Below are 20,239 nucleotides of genomic sequence, written 5' to 3'. Positions count from 1 at the left end.
TATTCAGTATGCATCTCCAATCGAAAGGATGTTTGCACATGTAACCACAATGCTGTTACCAAATCTAACAAAGTTAACATCATTTCCCCAGTATCACCTAATAACTAGCAGATATTCAGAGTCCCCAAATTTCTTTATAAACCTTTATACAGCTGTCTTGTCTCCAAATAAAAATTGCACATTATATTCACACATACATTTATTAGTTAAGTTTTTTAGCCCCTTTCGTCTGAGAGCAATCTCTCCACTTTTTTCACCGTGACATTGACTTTCAGAATATAAGAGGCCAAGAATATTCTTGATTTGTGCTGAAGAATATTCAGGATTTATGTAATTGTGTGTTTTTAACACGTTCCTCCAATATTGCTTTTCCTGAAAAGGCTTGATCAGTCTCAGGTATACATTTTATATAAGAATATTTCATATTGCATCACATTTTGAGACACAATGTCCGATAGTTCCCTTATTAGTAAAAGTGAACTCAATAGGCTGGTTACAGTGATGACTACCAGATAAATCTACAGTAAAGATACATTTATTTCTTTGCAGTTACCAAAGGATGAAAATTGAGTATCTCAGAACAACCTCTCTCCTAATAGTTGTAGCATCCATTAATAATTATCCTGGATCATTTTATTTGGCATTGCAAATAGTGAATTTCTGATTCTATCATCCTTTCCACTGACAGTGGAAATAAGTGTTCGATAAGGAAAAGCTTTCCCTCATTGAATAGGCACGCACTACATTCCTCCTAAAAAAGCTTGGTGCCCCTGTTCCTTTAATTACCAATTTTCAGAACAAGAAATTCATGTAATAGTCACTTCCATTGGTGGCACTGAGATTTTTTTCTTTTTCTGTTTTTGAGGATTACTATGGATTCATTGATTTTTTTTTTTTTTATACTCAGTGTTTTTGTGTGTTTTTTTTTAAAAAGCAATTTACAAGTACAAAGTATTTTCTTTTTAATTTGTTGAGGCTAAATGTGAAGCCTAAATCCTAATGGAATATAGATTGAATGGAGGGGGTGGGGTTAGTCAGAATAATGTTTTTCTTTTAAGTATACATTATTAAAGATCCTAATCATTTTTTTTAATTTATGAGATGCTCTTTTCTGACAGTCTCTGAGTACCTTAACCAGAGTATAACTGAAAACAAGAATGTCAAAAAGGCACATTTAAATTGTTCTCAAAATCAATCAAAAATAATGAGGTGCTAGGAAAAAGTTGTATCCTTGATAATTACATCTATCAGTATCAGAAAACAAAAGAGAACAATCAGGAAATGACAACCCCACTCCCAAGTAGCACATTAAAAAAGGCTAATGAAAAAAGTCTCTTTTAAAAATTGTACCAAATTAGCATTTCAAGTCAATTGACAACTTAAGCGTTGATAAAGGCCAATCTGGAGCCCAAACAATGGAAGTTCTGTTTCTACTTTTATCTGCTTTTAAAAGAAATGATCTCACTTGACTTTTTTGTTGTCTTCTATATAAAAGGAAGCAGTGGTCCTAAGGGAAGTGGCAGTCCTCCTGTACCCTGTAGGGTCGGGTCGCCCCTGCAGTACTGCGCTTAATTTATGGTTCCGTTTGTTAAAAGGTTGATCGGAAAGAAGGCAGCCAGGATGGTGAAAGTTGTTCAAAGCATTTCTCACGGCATACCTCTATTTTCAGTCTAAAAAGGGGTTAATGTCACTGTCATGTTGAACAAGGGATTCAACCTGTTCTTTGTAGCTCCAGTGTGGAGAGTTAGGACCAATGGGTGAAAGTAACAGAAAAGCAGATTTAAGCCTAGAATTAAGGAGGATCCCTCCATAAACTCAGCCATACAGAGCTGGAATGGACTTGCCTCCAAGGGAATGAACTCCCCAAGGCCACCTCTCTGCAGAGGTTGTAATCACTTGACTTAAAGATGGTGTACGAGTGGGCAGGGGTCTCAACTATTTTGCCAAAAGTCTATAATTGTAATAAAAGATGCTTTAAAGGTCGTTTAAACTTACTTCTTAAAAAAAAATTGAGGATAAAATTAAATTTCATACCATGGCTTTGAAAAGAAAACCTTAACAACATCCCAATTTGCATATCATTGTTTTTCAGTTGGGAAATGGGAGATGTGTGGTGAGGGGAAGTTCAAGCTTCAGCATTTTACGATCATGGTACATTGTTTTGGGTCACATTAAATTCTTATTTCATCCAGCCCCAAATTTAGGAGCTTTGATAAAAGAATGACTTTGTTAAAAAGAAAAGAAAGTAACATTTTAAATATTGTCTTATGGGTAGACTTAGTATTTGAATTATCAGAGCTACAAAGGCATTTTCTTTCAATGATAAACGAAAACGTATACATAGATCTTCAAATGTGTCAGTTCATTTTGAAGGTAGTAGTAAGCGCTAGTATTTTATTATTTTGGTTTGTCAAGTGATTTTATTCTTTATTATTAGACCGGGGAAAAAAAAGCTGTAGTATATTCTGCCAACATATTCATCAGTCATCATTTTTGGAGACAGTTTTCGACATGTTGTATGTTTTACTGTACTAACAAGAGAAAAGACTGGCCATTAAGTTTATGTTTCTTTGTTTTTCAGCAAGGTCACATATCAGGAATAATGCTAGAAGTATGCTAATAAACAATATGTAATGTAGGTCATCTGGGAGTAAGAAATATTTTCTAACTAGTTCTAAAGGGAAATATTGTTTAAAAAAGGGATAGATGTTATTTACGCAACACATGTTGCTCTATATGTCACCATCAAAAGCATCTTGTAAACAGCTCAGCGCAGTAAATCTTCCTTGGTGATTGTCAGGGTTTTTCTAGTCCCTGTAAGATTTAGATTCAGTGCATTCAATTCACAATATGCCTAATGTACAAAGCCCGTTAGGTTATTTAGAAAGCTTCCATTAGAAGTATGCTTACATTTCTGTGTTTTTCAAGGAATACCATTCTCTGCTGCAGAAGCAAATATTACATTGACAACAATTAGGAAAATTTTACATTAATGACGTTTCTAGTTTTAATTACTAATTTAATTTAGTGAAAGGACACTAAATTTTTGTGGTTAACTTTGGTTTTGTTGAGTTCTTTAAACTTAATTGCAGTTTACAGATTGACATTTCCTATGGCTCCTGTTAGTAAAATAATTTTATGTGAGTGTAATGAAATCATAATTCTATAAGAATGCCTTAACAAACAGTCATTAATGTGATTTTACAAATGTCATTTTCTCACAATTGGGAGATTTTAGAAATGGATTATTTCATAATGGTTTATTTTGTTTTCTAAGAAGATTTAAATTATAAATATCAAGTTTCATCATAAAGGAATTTATGTTACTGTATTCTGGAAAATGTAACCAATACTTTATTGAGTTCATCTAATATGTACTGAGCTGTATGTGGGACGCAATAACAAAGATGTAAAATCAGAAAGGCTGCTTTATCTTAGAGCCTAGCATTTAGAATCAAGAGAGCTTATTTCTCTTCCCAGCTGAAGGGCACTGTGACATCAGGCAAATCTACTTCCTTGGGCCTCAGTTTCTTTATTTATGATGCAAGATTTATAATAAATCCTACTCTGTTCACTGTACACAGGACTGTTGTGTAAAATGATAAATGGTGTTAGAATGTTCAATATGATGAGATATTATATGATTTCCTTATAGGAGAAAATATGTATTTAAATGCTAGGGCTTATTAATTTCTGAAAAATCAGCTAGATTTCAGACTTCTGGAAAAATTATAAACTATAAGTCTCTTAGCTAGCTTCCATGAATCTTAATTTATTGGCCATTTTACTTAGGGGTATCTAGAGGCAGCACCACAGTTATTTTGATCAGAATGAAAGCCTGACCTTCAAAAACACTGGTTTCTGAAACTCAGCAGCCATGTGTTACAGATTTTTAAAAAATACTAACTTCTGTTTTTGAGTTTAGGAATCTTTAAAATGTATTATGCCAGAATTGTGTGGCTCATTTTTTTCAACTGTTTGCAACTTAAAGTAGAGTGTTGGGAATCAAGCCACAAGGTCTTAGTAAGGAACTTGGGTAACTTTGCCCAAGTAGCCCCACCATAGTTTAGTAAGCAACATATGTAAGACCAACATCTCAAAAAAAAAGCTGTGAGTAGGGTTGGTGTGTGTTTTTTTAAACAAAGCGATCTAAAGTGCATGTGTCTAAGTAATTATGTTTACACTTGTTTTCTCAGAAGAAGACCTATCAGTGCATCAAGTGTCAGATGGTTTTCTACAATGAATGGGATATTCAGGTTCATGTTGCAAATCACATGATTGGTGAGTGACACTCTCAACCTTATTACAGATAGATTTTTCTCCTGCTTGTGTATATCAATGCCTATATAATTAAACAGAATTAAAGATGAATTAATTGTTAAACCATCAATGTCTTACCTAAGCATGATTGATTTTTTTTTATTACTATTATTAGGCCTGATAAGGCATTAGCACATTTTATTTTCTGCAAGGGCTAGTTTAGACTTCTGCAGAGGATTATATATCTACTGCCAGTCAAAACACAGGTGATTAACAAATTAAACTTCTAATCATTTTTGCATTATTGAAAACTAACAGGAATGGTTAATGAACTGGATGTTAGCTTTCCATAGAGTTTTAGACAGGTTTTAATTTCAGAAGTTATTATGGTAATGGCACTGCTGTGTGTTGCTTAAGCATCTTTGTATCAAAATCTAAAGTGGTGAGTTTTTGTGATAGGGAAACATAAATAATTTAAATTGCCATTAACTTGTTTTATATGTGTGGTTTCAATAGCCTGGAAATAATCATGATAAAATAGATCATGTAAAGAATTCAGTAATCATTTTTTATTTCCCATCAAATTTTACATAGATCTTTATAAAAGTGGTTTGGGTAAAGATCTCTGAAGTCACTCTAGGCCAGTGTTTTCAGGGATTTTGCATTTATCACATGGACGAGAGCTAAAAGGATAATTTTTCACTTATTCATAATGTCCCATTATCCAGTAATTCCTCTGGGGTTCCCTCCTATGTTTTTAATTTGATAAGCACTTAGTAATAACACTAAGAGTTTTACCAACCAATTAAACTTTATCAAGCAGATCTTATTCTACTAGTAAAATGACAATTGCTATTTCTTTATACTATTTTAGTTACTCATTTGTATTTTTATACTATGAGAATTTTTTATTTCATACTGAATTCATGGTTTTTTGTATTACCATAAATAACTGTGATATAATATTTAAAATAATTAACCTAGGTCTCCTATTATCAAACTCTAAGACAGGAAAGAAAATTCAACATGTTAGGCTCAGAGCTTGTTTTCAGAGTAAACAAATTTTATTAGACGCTAACCAGCAGAATTCTACGAATGTTCTGTAGAGGGTTATTACTCCAGCTATCATTACTGATCTCTAAAACCAGCCATAACAAAACTGCTAAGGCTCTTGTAGATATTAATAAAGACAAATTCAAAAGCATGTTGGAAAATTGATTAATAGTTTTTCAATAGGATTTGTTTTATAGTTTTCAAATGATGGGTCTCTAGGAGGATTATAGCCTATAAAAGACTAAGTGCTTAATTGTGCAAAATGGAACATACACATAACAACTAAAATATTGATTATTTTATCTCTGTATTTTTCCATATTTAAGTACTATTATTATTAGTGAATTTCTTGTACATTAAATAGTATATTCTTAAATGTGACAGAATAATATTGACAACTTTACTGAATGTTTAAAAGATGGTAACATGTAAGAGAGATTCGAATAATGTGTTTTCTTGCAGCTTCTTTCTGCTATGGATTCAAAAAAAGTCTACATAAACATTCAAAACTGCTTTCTTTTTGAGGGGGGGATAGGTTAGAAAAAAAGAATTCTCCTTGACAAATGATAAATGTTAATATTTTCCATCTCTTTGTTTTTTGAGTAGAGTTTATTTATGGCAATCATTCATGATTCTGCTTCTATGCTACAGTTTTACATGGGCTTCGGTGAAAACATTTTTTTACAGCTTATGGAAAATTTAGTGAAACTTTATGGTTCATGCTTCTGATTTGTTGTATTTGATGTAAACTTATTTTTGGTTCTGAACTTATTATTTGTCTCAGGACCTTGATGAACCAATCGAATATATATTTTTTGCCACAATATTAATGTTTTTGTGTATATGTAGAGTCTGATTTGAATGTTGGGCATGAGAGGACTTTTTGATTTTCCAATTTTAGTATCATTTGTCCATAACATTCATTGGTTTGTCCTGGTCCTTCTTTTTAAATTGTGTTACACCCTTCCTTTGTATGCCTTTTAAATTCCTTATATCATTAGTGCTTTCCCAAGGCTTTCCCCCCTACCTTATGGTGAATTAATACAACACTCACTTCCTCTTGGGATCTGAGTGTTTAACAATTCACCTTCCATCAGAGAAGTAAATTCTACTCCTTTTTATAGAGGACCTAGTTATTTAATATTCATGCTATTTTTAATAATAAAATATATAATTCTCTTGCACTTGAGGCCTAAACAAAAGAATAGCATCCACTTAACTGTCCTATCTGTTGACCATGCATCCAAGTCCTTAAACTCCCTTCCTGTTGTTAATATTGAGAGAGAGAGAGAGAGAGAGAGAGAGGGAATCTATAACGGGAGGATCTCACAAAAGCTATGATATCCTTTTTTAAAATCCCAGTGTGATACTTAGTCTTTCAAATGAGGCAGGCAGCTTTATTTTGTTGACTAAAATACCTCCATTGAGGGTAGGTATTTGTAGGTTGTGTATCTGTGTATGTTTTTTTGGTCTAATCAAAAAATAATCTCACCTTAGACATTTAGCAGGGAAGAGGGATTAGAGGCTATCTGAAATCCTCTTAACGTTTTTTTGTTAAGAAGGTATACAGTCCGTCTACAGATTTTGCTTTACATTTCAGTCAGTCCGAAGGAAGGATTATGTCACTTGCTGGAAAACAAGGAGGTCTGCAGATGACCCAATGAGGTGTAACTTTAAATTCCTTCCTTAACCAAGTCAGTTGCATTTGCTTCTCTGTAGCACATGTGTTTTAATGCAGTTGCAATGTCAGGCAACCTCCGCGCTTCTTTCTGGACGTGCTGCTCTCAGGCTATTGGCCAGGGACACCTGCGAAAGGAAAGCCAGCAATGTGTCTACCCGTCTATACTGGAGACGCGCTCTTTAAGTGCCGTTTTGCAGCTAGGTGTGGACACATGGTCTGAGTTGCAGGAATAATTACTCAATAAAAATGCATTAGGGATTTGAGTTATGTCTATTAAGGAAAAAAGGAAAACCTCACTCTCCACTGCATTTTGACACAGTTTCAGTAAGAAATCAGACCAGTGACTATTTAGGGGTTTCTTTTCTTCTTTACACACACACAAAAAAGAGCTACAAAACATTTTAACAGCTTTCCTGGGGAAAAGAAAGGCTTCCCTCTTTCAAAGTCTGCACAGATGAGAAAATTTTTCTTGTCTTCCTTTGTTCCTTTCACATAGTTTACACTGGCTTTTGACCTTAGAATACAGAAAGAAGTCATTGTGTGTTGTGTCCTTTAATAATTATTCTCCTGTCTCTTTCTATCAGCATAGTAAATATTTATTATTTTCTTCTTTGAGGTTTCTGTTATTATTATTATTTGGTGTGGTTTAGCACAGATAGAGATGAAACTAAAGAATTTAAATGTGTTTAACCCAGCATAGGGATTGCCTCATATAAAATGATGAGACTCAACAGCAGTAGAGTAAATTTGTAAGTGTTCAGAATAAAGGGCTGTTAGGCATGCGATAATATAAAGAGATGTCATTGCCAAGAACTATTTATGAGAAGCTTAATTTTTTCACTCTGATAATTCTTGACCAATAATTACCAGCCTCTAATTATCTATTTTAGTTAGAAAGAAATTTCGATCACTACAGAGGTTGGCATTGCAACTAGCACATAAATCCCCAAAGAGACGAATGTGTTCCAAACAGCCACAAACAACTGTCTCATGAAACATAGTGAGCAAATTGCGAGCGGCTGGTGGTAGACAACCAGCGGTACACTCACCAGCGAAGGCCAGTCAGCTTGACAAAGAAATGATCAAAGGGGAGAAATGCCATTATCCTTGGAGCTGATTGCCGCAGTCATGGACGGTGGAGGACAAGTGGTCAGTGTATAGCTGTGGCCATTTCCAGCCCTCCCTTTCAAAGTTCTTGGGTGGAGAATATGAAAGGAATGGCTACAAACCATTTACCCAAGAATTATCTTTAAAAATTGATTTAGACATTTTACTTAATGTTTTATCTTTTCATATTTTTCACCTGACCAGAAAGACACATGTTGTAATGGCAAAATTGTATCCAAGGTGGCTGAGTGCCCTGTTTTGTTGGGGGGAGAAAGGAAAATCCAGGAACAGTCACTAATAAGCATGTCCCAGATGGACCCAGGGTGATGCTTAGAGCATTTGGGGGAAACAAATAAATTTATTTCTTAGAAAAGCAAAACTAGAATTTAGGGCTACAAATGACAGGTAATATGAAAACACTGAGGCAAAGATATTGACTACTTATATTCAAATTTCTGATACTCGGTGTTTTGTAGATAGTTATGATTTTTAAAAGACCGTGAAAAGATTCAAGTCATCTACAGTTCACATGAGAAGATATGTACGCTGTGTGTTATGTTACACATGATATATATCACTAATGTTGAAACAAAAAGAATGCATAAATCAGTGTTGTGCAGTGTGGTGGATTTTAGTCTGTTTTTGTGGCAAGTGACACTTACACATTCTGCAATTTGCTTGATGCCTAAGGTCACAAATGGCATTCTTTTGCTTCCATTTCTTTAGTGGATAGTGTGCTGTGTGACTAATCTTCATTATAGTTTTGTGACATTCAGTATCACCTCTGAAACATTTCAGCTTGAGTGCTCTTGCTTTAGCATAGGCTAAAACCAATATTTCAGGTCTATAGTGGTTTTGGATTTTATATGCCTTAAGGGGAAATATCCAAAGATGTGGATCTCTGCATAGGAAGATAGAGGGCTGTGTTGCCCTTTAAACTCTCAGCGTTCATTGGCTGTTTTGTGTGTGGGTTTTTAAAAAAGAATAGAAATGAATCTGCAATAATGCATATATCTGTGGGTATATATATGTGTGTGTGTGTGTGTGTGTGTGTGTGTGTGTGTGTGTGTGTGTGTGTGTGTGTATATATATAATGTATATGTATATACCTGCACTGTTCTTAGAAGCTCAAAGTCATCAGGTTCTTTGGAGTTTACATTAATTTGAAACAAGAAGACTATTAGATTTTTTTTAGGTCATCTTCATTTGATTGCTTACAAAACTCAGGGAATTAAGAAACAAGCAGTTGGTGTTAAATATGATGAAATACTGGCTTATTTCATCAAGAGCTGGATTAAAAAAGATGAAATCTGGGCAGTTTAATGGTAACAGAAAGCTACCCTCATGTGGGCAATGCTGGCTTATTTGAAAAGCCCATAAAGGGTTTCTACATGGACCATACAAAAGGGATACTTTCTCTTTAATAGCCATCTGTACAGGAGAGATGAGAAGTGGGCCAGGTCATCTCTCCTCAGCTGTCATGATATTAACGTAGGTAATGGAGCAAGCTCGGCGTTCTGCTGGGTGTTGTTTTTCATAGATGTTCATCGATTTACACAGATAATTCTATTTATTTCTTAGAGTTGGTCCAAGTGAACCAGGCAGAATAACAAACACCAAAGCGTTTCAAATGACTTTATCTTTGTTTGTAACGTAACTTTTGTCTAAAAAAATGGTGTCACACCTACTGTGCAGATGGCTGCATGATTTGTAAACCAGCCAAAACATTTAAACAAATGTGTGATCTGGGGATAGATTAAATAAAGGATAAAATGGAGTGTGGGCCACAAATTCTAATAATCAGATGATTTTAAGTTGTGTGCAGTGTGGAGTGATGGTCACAGTGATAGCAGGGAAAGCTTGCCAATGACAGCAAGGTGCCTTATAGATCTCAGGATGGCGCCTGTGGCCCGGTAGGCCTCAGTTTGAGAACCGCACATTTGCTGTACAGCTGGCAGCTCTGTATGGGGACATCAGATAAAACTTATGTAAAATGAAGTGTTATTGCTTAGTATGAAATTGTTCAGAGAGGGAATTTGCAGACAGTAACTGAAAACAGAATTCATGGTACCAATGAAGCAGACTGTAAATATGAAGAGGGTTTAATTATCTGCGCAATTTAACAAAAATTCAAGATGTATTCAAAAAGGACACGCAGAGGCGTAAACAGAGCACAGCTACCCTGTTTGCCGAGTGCAGAGTGGGGCCACAGGAACTTAGCACCGCTCCTTTCCCCTCAGCCTTCCTACAGACAACGCCAATTTAAAAGGAAATAAGAGAAAAAGAAACCTTTAAAAAAAACATCTTTTTGGGATAAGACACAGTTTTCATTTTAGTTATTTGGATTTTTATTTCTTAAACAACTTTTAAAGAAAACCTTTGAGCTTATCTCTTAATTTTCGTGTTAAGAGACAAATCAGAATGTTTATCCTTGTTTTGTATTTTAGCCTGCACCTACCAGCTTTGCTTTTACAAGAACAAAACATACCGGCAGTTAGGGGAGTTTCTAATTTACAAGCCCCTAACTTAGCCTCTTAGACATTCGTCGCGATGTTGATTTTCTGGGGGACTGAGGGTTCTGAGCCCACAGACAGATTGAAGATTCGGCTTCTCGGTGCGATTTAGAGCGCGCTGCCCTTAAAGGGGCCTCCGAAGAACGTGTCGCTGGAGCAGAGTGACTGGTGCCAACCGTCCTTGCTAGGCTCCATACAGAGACCAGGGAGGACAGCCTGTGTCAGATGGGTAATTCCACGTGACTGGCTGAGAAACATTGCCGGGGCCTCTGGCTCTCCTTTCTCCTTTGACTTGCTGTAGAATACGCCGTGAGTGGATGTTTTTCACTCGCTGTTTGATACGTCCGTTATCAAATGTGGATATCTGTTTCTGAATGAAGTTCGCCACACATTTCTGAATGGAGGGCACGGAAAGTCATCAGCAGTAGATAAAAACACAGATCCCTGCTCACACACATCCTTACACACATATGCGTCGCAATCTGTTTTTTACAGGATCATTTCAGACACGTATAAAGAAAAGGTCTCTCATGGCCTGTTTCCATAGGTTATTTCCGAGTTTCGGAGCCATTAATAGCAGTAAACAAAGAAAAGGGAGCCAATATGGAGAGTGGGTGTCGAACTTCAGCTGCTTGTATTGTTGCATTTGGTGAGCTGATGGGGTTTCATAGGTCACCTTTAGAATTATGCCTATGACAGCAGTAGCTACCTGCCAAGATTGCAAGGTATCTCACAGCTCTCAGGATGGCGCCTGTGGCCCGGTAGGCCTCAGTTGGAGGGGTGCACATTTGCTGTACAGCTGGCGGCTCTGTATGGGGCAGCCGTGTGGGCTGTTAGGGAGCTGGAAAGGAGACAAGCATGAAATTTCTTCTAACCCCAACTCTGTTTTTCTGTACTGTTGGCTGCTTCTCAGTTCCTTGACAAAAAAACCAATCAGGCACCCTTTAATCCGCCTGTGATTACCACTGGTATAAAAAGAGAAGCATAATGAGGAAAAATGCCTCGTTTTGTTGCCTTCAAAAGCCAACAAATTGGAGTTAACTTGACAGGAAGTGGCTTAATAATTAGATTATTTATTTATTCCTGACACATATCCCCCTGTTACTAGTCTCAGGAGACCCTGTAGATGGTACGATTTTCAAGCTGCCATTACTTCGCTGTCTTCTGTGAACAAAGAAGCTACTGTCTATCAGTCAATTAAATGCACTCTTTAAGCAGAGGCTGCGAAGTCCTCAATGGAGGGAGCCCTGGGACACTGCGGCTGATGATTCCTTTCTCTGTACTGTACATCACACTCTCGACTACGGTCCCCACAGAGAGGGAATAAAGTCATGCATTAAAATATCACTTGTTGATTTGTTTGCTAATGAAGAGCCATTGAAATGTTTGTGTATTTCTATGGCAAAATTGTTGATAAAAGGGCCTCCTTGCCTGCATATCTCAGTTCGTTTGCCCTGAGTGCTTATTTAAGAATTATTAAAATGAAAGTCAACAAACAACTGAATAGAAACACGGCTCTGAGATAACAGGAGTTTTCTTACCATTTTCATCAGATTAAGGGAATAAAGGCAGGAAAAATAGAGAGATGGTGTCACTTGAATCCCTTGCTTACTTTGTATTGATCCAAACAACTTGTTTCGTCTGCCATAGAAGTGTAAGTCTTTTTCAAAGTATGGGGAGCTACACCTTTTAAGTATTGAAAGATATTAGAATCCCTCTGTGAGGACAGTATACTTAGAAATTTTATTTTTTTTCTTTAAGATGAATGATATTTTTCTGGCAGTTTCCCTAACTCTGTGGATATGCACAAAAGTTTTTCTCTGGAGCTTAGTGGGAGCTTTTACAACCAAACTAATACAACATCTGTAATGCATTGGAAACTTGATGTATCGGACTGTCTGACAGCCACGTGGTTGCACAGGCACGTGACTTTCTCTCTCTGTTCCTTTCCTGCTTCCTTTTTGTCTTTTCTTTAGCATTACTTCATTTCCATCTAAGCGGTGGTGACTTTTCAGTCAGTGTTTTTAATCCCTTGATACATTCATCAACTTCTTACTACTTACCTTTTCCTATGTCCAAAGCATGTCTTTGCTGGACTTCTCTGACTCCCATTAATTGGTTTTATATCTTAAGAGTATATCCGTTGTCAGATTGGGCGTCTAGAGGTGTAGGCTGAAAAACTGCCATAATATGACAATGCTCTGATGAAATATTTACCTATGGCTCTGCCGTTTACAAGGATACATTTGGAATTTTAAACCAAAGCCTCCAAATACTGAAAAGTGTCCCCTGTTCTTCCCATCAGACTTTGTAAAACAGTAATCAAGCTTTAACTGTATTTTCATGATTACCTGACAACAGGCTGTAAAGAATTAATTTATGCCATCATCGGATGGCCATATTCCTTATTTCTACCTTGTTATTCCAAGTCATTTTGTTAGAAAAAGCTTAGACACTCGGAGGTGTTCTGTAATAGAAAATGAATTTGAAACACTTTCATTAATTGGTGATTAATATATTTCAGGATTAGTTTAAGCAGGGCCCTACCTCCTGCCCAGTCAAGTATGTTCTGGTTAATATCCAATTATCTGCACCTTCGTAGTTATTATGTCTTAATATTTCGGATATGATAACCAGAAACTTGAGAGTAATGCTAATGAGGAGCATCGAGCAAGAATTAAGCAATGACATACTCAATGATCCTTGGTGAAGCAAGAATCTCTTTTTTCCCCGTAACACATTGCCTCAGCATCTTCCAGGCACTGGCTGAAAAGTAAGACCTTCAGCTACAGCAGGCAAGAGTCAGAAAACGGATCATTTTCCCTTTTAAATAATCGCAACCTGAACGTGCGGAGTTCGAGTTCACCGCCACACATTAAGTTCACTTTATGGAGAACAAGAATAGGGAACCGAGAGCTGGTTTATATTTTCCGAACAGGAAACATCATTTTCTGTATCTTTTCCTCTGACCAAAATCCCAAGTTGTTACCTCTTCAAAGGATGTTTCAACTCCGATCATTTGGAATGCCTTTAGTATTTCACTGAGGAAGCCCTCCTGCCCGCTACCTTTCGCGCACCCCTCCCAGTTTATCGCGGTGCTGTGTCCGCGCTCCATCTCTCTGTCTAATTTTTGCAGGTCAGCTCGGCTTTGGACAGCGCGGCCCGGCTCCCCGGCGGCGGCCGCCGGCCGCACGTGCCCTTCCCGCCGCGGCGCTTTGCGCGTTACCCTTCCTAGGCTGCATTGTAATGAAGCAGCATCAGTAAATTGCAGCGAAGGGTGATTGTTGCACGGGGATGGCTACTGCACCTTGGGGTCCATTTGCACCAGATGATACTTTTTATTGTTATTGTTACTTCCCATTCCCTTTCCCCTCTTGCTGCCGAACTTGCTGTTGGCCACTTGCAGCACAGAGGGGACCTTGAGGGGCGTTGCAGGCATCGTTGTTGTTTTTCTCTTAGGCGCGCACCAGCCACCGTTCATTTCCAAACCCAGATATCCTGGTGCCTCTGTGCATCTTTACTGATGCTACTTTACTCCGAGGACTTCATTTCTAACGCTCTTCATCTTCACCTTCTTAAAAGAACAGATTTGTTATGAATAAAAGTGCACTGATTTGTTTTCAGACATTTCACGTAAATGTTATGGATCTACAATCAGGAGGATCGACTGATTCTGTCCCTCTCCCAAAACAAGGTTTAGTAATTTACAGAAGGGACTTCGATGGGATTACTGTTTAAGGAAAAGATTTGTATTTTCAATATCTTCTTGGGTTTCATTAAAACATAAAGTCATTATGAATATTGTATAAATTAGTAATTTCTCTTTACAAAAGAGCCAATTTCCTGCCCCCAACCAACTTCTGTCACCCAATAACTAATAAAAAAAAAATTTGTGTGGATTTAAGGCAGACATCTTGTGTTCTTATTGAATAGAGTTATGAACCAGGTTTAACCTAGGGATAATCATATGTGAATTTTGGGTGACTGCTAATCCCTTTATATCATAATTTTAGTACCTGTGTCCATTTGTTTTTCTAAATTGTTAGTGCAGCTGTTGTTCTGTTTCTTTTTCTAAGCCTGGGCTACGGTGCAGCATTCAAACTAAAATCTAGAATTAGAGCTGACACACCTTCAATTGAACTATCAAGTCTTTTAAAACTGGTTGGCCAGTGACGCCAGTCCCCCGCTATTTGACCGTACACACTTCCGTTTGTGGGCCAAAGGACATTGATTTTTAGCTGTCATTTCTAGTGCACATACTGTAGAATTGAAATTTAAACCTTAATCCACTCAGTAATGCAATTAATTTTTAATGTGCAGTAATACTAATTGAAATAGCCTGAATTTAGTAAGTCACCACAAGACATTTGCAAAAGCAAGAGTCTCCACTGAGAACCAAGAGGACAGATAATCATTGTTACAGTGTTTACAGGATAAATGCTCACGCTGCAGGTCTCCAGTGGACAGGGAGTTCTCTTTAAATTAGACCATAGTATATCTCTTTGTGAATAGAACTATTTTTTTTTTTCCAGAGAGAATTCTTACTTTTTACCCACTGGAATAGGCTAAAATTTTTCCGATGAACTTTTTTTATGCAAAAATTATATTAACCCATTATTTTTAAAAAGCAATTGTGAATAGTTGCAAGTGAGGTCACTTGCCAATAATGCCTCAACAGTCTTTTTTTCTTTCTTTTTTTTATAATATATCTTTATTGACTTCAGAGAGAGGAAGGGAGAGGGAGAGAGAGAGTTGAAACATCAATGATGAGAGAGTCGACATTGATGAGCTGCCTCCTGCACACTCCTGACTGGGGATCAAGGCCGCAGCCCGGGCATGTGCCCTGATGGGGAATCGAACCGCCATCTCCTGGATCCCAGGTCGATGCTCAACCACTGAGCCACACCCTGCCAGGCTCCACAGTCTCAATGATTAATCTCATTATATGATATGTATTTGAGACACTGTTTCCAGATTTGAGGAATATGTGTAGTTTATCAGCTGTCTGTAAATCTGTTGCCTTGTTTTGGTGTGTATATATTCCTGTGAACCAAAAATACACTGACTTTCTTTTACTTGAAACTGTGTGCCTTTAGCTTTTGCATATTATTTCAAAATGGCCTTTTAAATGTTTTGTGAGGGGTTTTTTCCTAGCCAGAGTAAAGCAAATTTTGCACAGCAAAACCAAATAGGTTTCCAGTCCTTTCTACACTAAAAAGGTTCTTTAACCACATTTATCTGCTAGTAAATGAGGACTTTTTAAAATGCATCAATTCTGCTGATGAATGGGCTCGCAGAGTGTTCAAAACGAGCACCAGCATTAAGTTTAAAAAAAAAGGCAAGCACCGTATATCATGCTTTCATGGCTCTCGCATTATAGTATTTAATAAGCCGATAGTGCTGTTAAATATTTAGTAAAGGTTCCCTCATAACCCTGCCATCTATTCAAATGGGATTTGAAGACATTTTTGCAGCACATAAGTAAAAATGATGGTGGAGGACTCGAAGCAGTTGTAGCGTGGCGTGTTTTCCAAGTGAAGTGTGGGGCAGCATGGCACGAATGAGTGCCGCAGTTCACACCCACGCCGCGCCTCAGTCATTTCACACCCTTTGGGTTAAGGGTCCAAACTGGCTTTCATTGCGCCACTGTTAAGGCAAAGTGCTGTTGGGATTATTTCCGTAGATGACTAAAATGGCCTTCTAGCATGTTTTAAAAAAGGAAAGTTTTACGTTGTCATTGTTTTAAGCTTTCCTAGCATCAGTTGAGCTTTCTAATAGACATTTTCTCTTTTTCACTGAATAGAGGGAAACGAAGAAAAAGAGGTGAGGGAAAATCAACTTATATTCCATTTAGAGCATATTATCAAATCAAATTGGGGTATAGTAAGTAAGTCTTTTCAACATCTGTTTTGGGTATGCTATGACAAATACTGAATAATAGATATTGTACATACACACTGATGTGATGCATAATAGATTATCTTGCTCAGTTCTTTTCTTGTAATATTTGATAGTTATTATCCAAATATCAATAATTGTTCTTTTAATCTGGAATGAAAATTGGTTTCCTTATGTGAAAATATTGCCAGTAGACATGATGTTGACATAATTACTGTCGTCAAGTTGGTGGGTTAGAATTCACATTTAAACCTTTCAGTGCTTAATAGTATTATTAGCTTTGAAGGTGTAAAGATAAAGGCCGGTAGCTTGTTCAGATTTGTATGTAATGTGTTTGGTTCTTCCAGGGGCCTGTTTGCTTGATTCTAATTTTCATCCTGTTTTATATGCAGCCAGTGACCACAGTATGCATTCCAACTGCACAGAGACACATCTCATCTGTAAAACAGGGCTTACTGGTCTTATTTGCTATGTGTATTCTCATAAGAAGAAACATAGGATTCATATGAGAGGGGGAATACATTTTGTTTTGAAATTATGTGTATTACAAATGTGTTCTTATCAAGAATTTCGTAATGAAGGATGGATAAAGGTGTCCATGAAGCAGAAGGGAGGGGAAGTGCTACAGGGTTCACATATAGGCGTGTTAATATGCAGTGCTTGATGTGTGTTGACCTCAGGTTACAAGAGTAGAAAATCCCATTTTCCAGCTTGTTTCAAATGTAGTAAAAATGCTGCTTCAGTTGCTTTATGCTACTCACATTGGGAAAGGTGCTTATACTGTGATAATTATCATCAAGGAATATTAATGTGTTCAGCATTTGTAACCCAAAAACTCATTATAGCTTAAGCTGTGCATCATCTGTGAAGAGAGAACTTTGCCAGAATTCGCTCTTCACAGGGGTTGCCTCCTGCTTGCTGCAGAGTGGTCAGAGTACTGCAAGAGGTCACTTAGGCTATTTTTGAAAGCTGAAGTTTTGCAATTTTTGAATCACTACCTTCTGTCTAAAGAGCTTACCCTTCTTGCCTCAAAATGTCCTCCTTCTAATGGAATGCACAGTGAAATGCAAATAATCATCATCATAATAAAAAAGAAGTAGCTGTGTCTTGTGATGTGGAGTCCAAGAAGGTCAGCACACATATTCCACACCAAGATAATTGAAGTATTGGAGTCTTTTCTTCTGTCATGGAGCAAAGGGATTCATTTACACCAGTTTCCTTAATGCAGGTGCCCTTGGGTTTCAGATAGAAATGCCCCCACTGGGGCTCCACTTCATAGCCCTCTGGCTGGAAATTGTGTAAATAAGACTGCTGGGTCAGCCTTCCTTTTTCGGCAGCAGTGTCCTTAATTAGTCTGTGACAGTCTTTCACATGATCCTGCACTGTTCCTGGGATCCAGCCTCACACATCTCAGACATCTGTCCAAGGCATAGATAGATATTTTTGTCTGTTTGTTTAAAATCAAGCCCTGGGGGAATATTGACATGATGGGAAGGAGAATTTCTGGGTGTGTCCAGAATCCTATAACTCCATCCCATCAAAATGTCTAGTAAGACCGCTCTGTTATAAATTATAAGTAGTTAGTTTCATAAGAATATTGTGCCTTCACCTGAGGAGAACAGGCTGTTGAAAAGGAGCTGTGTGCCTGTGATATTTTTATGTGATTAAATCCCATTATTTTTCTTCCACTGATCCACTGCCCGTCTTTTCCCATAAGTAACATTGCTCCGTGCTGCGTGTTATGGTTTGCGTTAGGCCAGGCAGGGAACACTAATACTCAGTTCTATCAGGCTGTCTGGCTTTGCAGGACAGCTGCGTTTCTGAGGTCAAACTGTGAACCTGGCCTTGCTCCTGGGAGGACTAGAAAAATATGTTTCATAACTTCCCATAGACCTACGTGAAGAGTAAGAAGGAAAACCACGAAGCCCATAGGCTCAGTTTAGATGAGCTGCGAGGTTGGAATTCATCACGCAGGAAAGCTTACTGTTGTTTAGGAAGCTTCCTTACCAGAAGGGGTTGGGTGCCCTGTAGGTCATGGCTGAGGGCATTGAGGGGCAGGATAATCATTAATATAGCCCAGCAGGCACAGACACGAGCTGATAGCCTAGAGTAAACTTGCTGCAATCGAAACTTACCTGTTAAAATTACTTACACAAAGGAATATCGATAGAACGACTACCCCAAATTCATTGGAGATATTGTAGCCTCGTTCCACGGGCAGCAATTTGCTTCTTTCTGCTCTTGTTAGTTCTGTGTTTTGAATGGGACAGAACCTTTATTTTATGCAGTGGAACACTAATGCCACAAAACGGATGAGTATCCTGAACCAGAGACAGATTCTCAATAGTCCTGGGCTGGGATGCTGACAGCGGAGAGATACCATGGTGGCGGGTCTTCTGTGAGGATGTAAACTTAATAATCTTTATGAATTTTGAGTAACTCATAACTCCACTTCCTCACCAAAAGCAGCATTATGAAAAGATTGCTTCTCAGTCCTTCAGACATTCTCTGCACTCGTGATAGATGCCATCCCCTGTACCTTGAGGCGGTGGAAACAAATGTGGTTTTTTGCAAGGGATAAAAGTGTATACTTTAGAAGGAGCAAATTGTATTTTCATGTTTAAGTTCACTATTTGCACTTGATGTGGTGAGATCCAAATGTGAAGAATTGCCTTTGACATTATTTCTGTGTCGCCTGCATCATAGGATTGCTGCATTGTGATGCTGAAGTCCCCATCGCACGGGCTGAGTGTGCTGTTGAAAACCTGGAAATAGTATAAAGTGCTTTCTTTGTCCAGGCTGTGTCGATCACTGACTTCTTTAATTATTGAAAAAGTTTAATTTATCTTAGTAATGATACATTCATTAAAATTGTGAGTATTTGTATATTTTAAGGAGGTGGTGTAATTTTCAAAGTCTTACGGGTTTCTTTAGAGGCACACACACAAAAAAGCTTTCATTTCTAAATGAAAAGGTAATTTTAACTTTTTTAAAAGTCTGTTTTACCTAGTCTAAATCTTGAACTATCACGTTATGTTATAAACTAAAATTTTAAGTATATTTATTTTTTTTAAAATATGTCTTTATTGATTTCAGAGAAAGGAAGGGGGGGAGAGAGAGAGAGAGAGAGAGAGGGAAACATCAGTGGTGAGAGAGTCATTGATCGGCTGCCTCCTACACATCTCCTCCTGGGGATCAAGCCCGCACCCCAGGCATGTGCCCTGACCGAGAATTGAACCTTGATCTCCTGGATCCTAGGTCAATGCTCAACTGCTGAGCCACACCGGCTGGGCTTAAATACATTTATTTCAAAGTTCTTTAAATTGTTGGCTGATTTTGAAGTCTAATTCAATTTTTCTGTCAGTGAGTATGGTTTCCTAATTTTTAATGACCTTTCTTTAAAAGAAACTTTTGTGGAGTGTTTGTGTACTTAAATTTCTCTGTATGTGTACGTGTGTGTATACACATGCACACATGTCTTTGCGCAGACATGTACTGGTGCCAACCTTTCCCACCAAAGACTAACTAGTACACCACTCCCTGTTTTGTGTTTAACATGTTTCCAGCAGCTTAGAGAGATGGTATAAAAGTGAGATGAAAACCGTGGAGCTAATATATTGGAGTCTGATGTTTGTAAGAGAGATATTAGAAAAGGATGTTTTTTGGCTTGGCTCCCTTTTTAGATGTAATTGCTGCTTCATTAGGACTTGGAAGAGTTTCCTGTGGT

At 37.5% G+C, this 20,239-nt stretch overlaps 1 protein-coding gene across 4 annotated transcripts in view; it reads left to right on the top strand.

Moving 5' to 3' along the window:
* ZNF521 (zinc finger protein 521) overlaps positions 1-20,239 on the top strand; it is a 270,028-nt gene that overhangs the window by 145,406 nt on the left and 104,383 nt on the right. For 3 of the 4 annotated variants that reach the window (XM_016195911.2, XM_087819017.1, XM_087819018.1), the window contains one exon: positions 4,197-4,281. In XM_016195911.2, the coding sequence (XP_016051397.1) occupies positions 4,197-4,281 (85 nt within the window). The remainder of the gene's footprint in view (positions 1-4,196; positions 4,282-20,239) is intronic. The other variant, XM_087819019.1, reaches the window with a different exon arrangement.

Source organism: Miniopterus natalensis, chromosome 7 (genome assembly GCF_054644295.1).
Source record: "Miniopterus natalensis isolate mMinNat1 chromosome 7, mMinNat1.hap1, whole genome shotgun sequence".
In the NCBI taxonomy this organism is placed as follows: domain Eukaryota; kingdom Metazoa; phylum Chordata; class Mammalia; order Chiroptera; family Miniopteridae; genus Miniopterus; species Miniopterus natalensis.
Note: the sequence above shows the minus strand (reverse complement) of the source record. Positions and strands in the feature narration are given on the sequence as shown.